This window comes from Salvelinus sp. IW2-2015, unplaced genomic scaffold (assembly GCF_002910315.2).
Source record: "Salvelinus sp. IW2-2015 unplaced genomic scaffold, ASM291031v2 Un_scaffold3189, whole genome shotgun sequence".
Taxonomy (NCBI): Eukaryota; Metazoa; Chordata; class Actinopteri; order Salmoniformes; family Salmonidae; genus Salvelinus; species Salvelinus sp. IW2-2015.
The window spans coordinates 90,744-94,586 of record NW_019944476.1 but is presented as its reverse complement, the minus strand read 5'-3'; the positions used below and the strand labels follow the sequence as shown (position 1 = coordinate 94,586).

Genomic DNA, 3,843 nt, shown 5'->3' with positions numbered 1-3,843 from the left:
AGTGCCTATGGAAGGTCTACACCCTTGGATTTCTTCACATTTTAATTGTGTAACAAAGTGGAATTAAAATATTGTTAAATTGTCTACACAAAATACTCTGTAATGTCAAAGTGAAAGATAAATAAAACACTAATACAGTTGAAGTCGGAAGTTTAATAGCACTTAGGTTGGAGTCATTATAAAAACTAGTTTTTTTCCAACCACTCCACCACATTTCCTTGTTAATTAACAAACTATAGTTTTTAGGCAGTCGGTTTATAAGGACATTCTACTTTGTGAATGACAAGTAATTTTTTTCCAAGCAAATTGTTTACAGACAGATTATTTCAACATATAATTTCACCTGTACACAATTCCAGTGGGTCAGCACAGTTGCTAACATACACTTGAGTTGATTGGTGGCCCTTTTAAACATATTGGATACATTTCAGAAAATGATGTCATGGCCTTTAGCAGCTTCTGATAGGCTAATTGTTACTCATATGCATTTGGAGTCAATTGGGTGTACCATGTGGATGTATAATATCAAGGCCTACCTTCAACTCAGTGCCTCTTGCTTGACATGCATGGGATAAATTAAAAGAAATTAGCCAAGACCTCCAGAAAAAATTTGAGACCTCCAGGAGTCTGGTCATCCTTGGGAGCAATTTCCAAACAATGAGATACAATTTCATCTGTAGCAACAGGGCTTGATTGAAAAGGGGGAGGGATATAAGATATCTCAACTTCAGCAACGACACTTTCTTCTCAGCAGGAGGCGAGGACACCGTTTGCCTACTAACAAATTGACACTCCTCAACCACTTATCGGTTTACAGATAAGAGGACGGAGGAGTCGAGGACAGTCTTTTGTCCAAATCAGAATTTCCCAATGAAAGCCAAGACCCAATCCCAAAGCTACCCCTAAACCCTATGCACTTATTAATATCTGAGATGTCTTGAAGTGTAAGCAATATMCTAATATTGCTTATACCAATCAAAACCTCACACATTTTAACAAGTGCATAAACTGTAGGGTTTAGCCAGTGATTTTTTCCTCTCCGTCAGAACCCACCTCTCCTCCTGAGCCATGCCCCTGTGGATGGCRATTGCAGGGAAGTTCTGCTCCACCAGCAGCTGAGACAGAGCCACACAGCGCTGCACAGACTTCACGAAGATCACCACCTTCAGACAGGGGAGAAAATGGCAGTGAGACACCGAAGACAAACATGGGGCACAAAACCCATGCKGCATCTGATATGGCACCCGGGCCAAATAAATGTACACTCTGAAGACAAAAAAACACAGGGCATAAAACTCACAGGCAGAAACTTTGTCGGTGCATAGACTTAGTTCACTTGAATGAGTAAAATTGTATTTAAAACGTGACTTTCAAATCCACGGACAAAATACTTTCAACGCACTCAGATTAAAACTAAAATAAATTACGTTTTAGTATTCAAATCTCTGAAAAGACCTCTGTCCGTACCTGGTTGAACTCGAGCACGTCGAGCAGGTCGAAGAGCTTGCGGTTCTTCTCGCTATCCTTCAGCTTGCAGTAGTACTGCTGCAGGCCGTGCAGCGTYAGCTTGGTCTCATCGTCCACAAACACCTCCATGGGCTACAGGAGATATTCATTAAGCACCAAACAGAACACAGGGAGGGACTACCTGGACTTTCATGGCAAAGCATTTTGCTAGTGTACCCTAATGAATATAACATGGGGAAAGTGTCACTCTTTGGGCCAGTTTTATAAACCTAGCTACATTAAGTGAAAACAGGAGTAAACCACATTCTGTGTTGGTAAATGAAGAACTACAAATGTGATTGTTAATTACTAGTACTACTAGTACTAGTACTATTTTTTATTATAGCTTTAATGCAAGGACTGTTCCTCCCGAAAATGTCTAGAGCAAGAGCCCCARACCCTGATATGGCCACTTGTGAGACACGAGCAGGCAAAGCTTAGAGGGGCTAGACTGGAACTTTTTACATGAATATTAAGCCATATCCAAAATCCCTTTAAAAAAGGACAATCAGCAGTTTCTACATCAATTTTTGGACACTTAAAAWTAAAAGAATATAACAAATRCCCATGAGCTTATTYAACTTTCGTACCCCACCAAAACCCMAAATACAAGCGTGTTTCATTCCAATGCTTGTAAACAAAGTAAACGTAAAAATAAACTATTTAGTCTCAAAACATGGTCAAAATGATAATTCTGATATCATTGACGGTCAGTCCTTGCATCCATCGCCCTACGAATTTGAGAGTGGTTAAATTTCTCCAGACCTATATCTCCGAAACAGGGGCGAGGAAGATGCTTCATTAATGTTTATACTGCCGATTGCCTCTTCAAAGTGCAATTTAGGGAGATGGGTTAATCTGTGTGTGTGTGTGTGTGTGTGTATGTGTGTGTGTAAAACTGCTACTTTAAGTTTCAGAACATGTACATAACCACGAGTTATGAGAACCCCTTCCAACGTACATCCTGCATGAACTTGCGGCAGACAGGGCGGATCTCTTTGCTTAGGGTGGCGCTGAACATCATGCACTGCTTCTCGTGGGGTGTGAGCCTGAAGATGTCCTGAACATCACGCCTCATGTCTGAGGGAGAGACGATAGGAAAATAATATGGCCGTCACAAAAAAAGTCAACCCACTCAGCCTGAAATCCGAGGACTACATAAAATGTAAATACTTTCCTATGTTTTGGCTAAATCCTTACTTAAGTCACACCCTCTATCACATTCTGTTCCAAGATCCACTACTACTTAGTATGACAGTGTATTAGAAGTGCATTCTAAGTGGTATGCTAGTAGGTACATTGGAAACAGTTTGGCCATACGTATTTAATTGGACCATTTCATGACCATCTCGTGAAACGTTTTCATACTTAACTTTCTTGCTTCATCCGGTTCATTCGGCACGATCTGGGGGCATCAGCACCCGCGGGTGTGCCGCTAAGGCTTCGTCCACGCCAAAGAACCACACATCGCTGCTCCACAGCATCTTGTCCACGCATCGATACGCCGTCGCCAGGAGAGCGCGAGTTTGTCTGGCTCACGTTCTTGCATCATGTCTAGTGGTTTGGAGGGTCGTTGGTTGCGGAGAGGGCCAGGATGCGGGCCCGGGTGTTCCCACCACAATGTGGGGGCAAATTCTTCTTCAAGTTGCACTTTGCTCGGTCTCCGGCACCTTCTTGATGGGAGCGGCCCAGAGAGGAACACGGCTGCGCTTAGATCCTGGTTGGGGGGCCTATGTACTTGAGAAGCGCTCAAATACTCTTTAGCTAGCATTGGAATAGGCCCAGCTCTCGTGTGGTGGCACCACATTCACCAGCAACAGACATAATACCATAGGTAGAGCAGAGAGAAGAGTATGGGAGGAGTGTATCTAAATACAGAGCACTCTCTGGACAGCAGAGAGAAACAAAAAGACACAAGTTAATCCATGAGTGAGGATGAGAATACAGTGTTAAACAGTGGAGGGATTAAAAAGAAGAACAACATATCCAAGCGGCAATTGGCCCAGCGTCTATTTAAGAGGAGTATTAGGCCAGTGGTATGGCCGTCATTGTAAATAAGAATTTGTTCTTAACTGACGTGCCTAGTCCAAATAAAAGGTTAAATAAAGTTGGAGATTAGAAGTAAACACTTTCTTATGCAAGTATCCCCMGTTTCAGATTAAGCMTATTCCTAAACTACAAAGCACTCAATGGATTCTCCATYGAAAGCTATTTTTAGTACAGGAGGTCTAGGCTTCAATGTAACAGCAATTCAGTTGCTGCTTCCACAATGTAGAGATTAATTTCATTATTCAACCACTCACCTGCCMRTCCACAGGCTCAATCTGCTGCAGGGTG

General features: G+C 42.3%; 1 protein-coding gene across 1 annotated transcript in view; it reads right to left on the bottom strand.

Annotated features, from left to right (window-relative positions):
- LOC112075482 (ATP-dependent RNA helicase DDX39A) overlaps positions 1-2,616 on the bottom strand; it is a 4,034-nt gene extending 1,418 nt beyond the window's left edge. Inside the window, exons 1-3 of the mRNA XM_024142481.2 lie at positions 2,468-2,616; positions 1,468-1,599; positions 1,054-1,163 (exon numbers count right to left, since the gene is read on the bottom strand). Of these exons, the coding sequence (XP_023998249.2) occupies positions 1,054-1,163; positions 1,468-1,599; positions 2,468-2,584 (359 nt within the window). The 5' untranslated portion in view covers positions 2,585-2,616. The remainder of the gene's footprint in view (positions 1-1,053; positions 1,164-1,467; positions 1,600-2,467) is intronic.
- Positions 2,617-3,843: the final 1,227 nt, after the last annotated feature.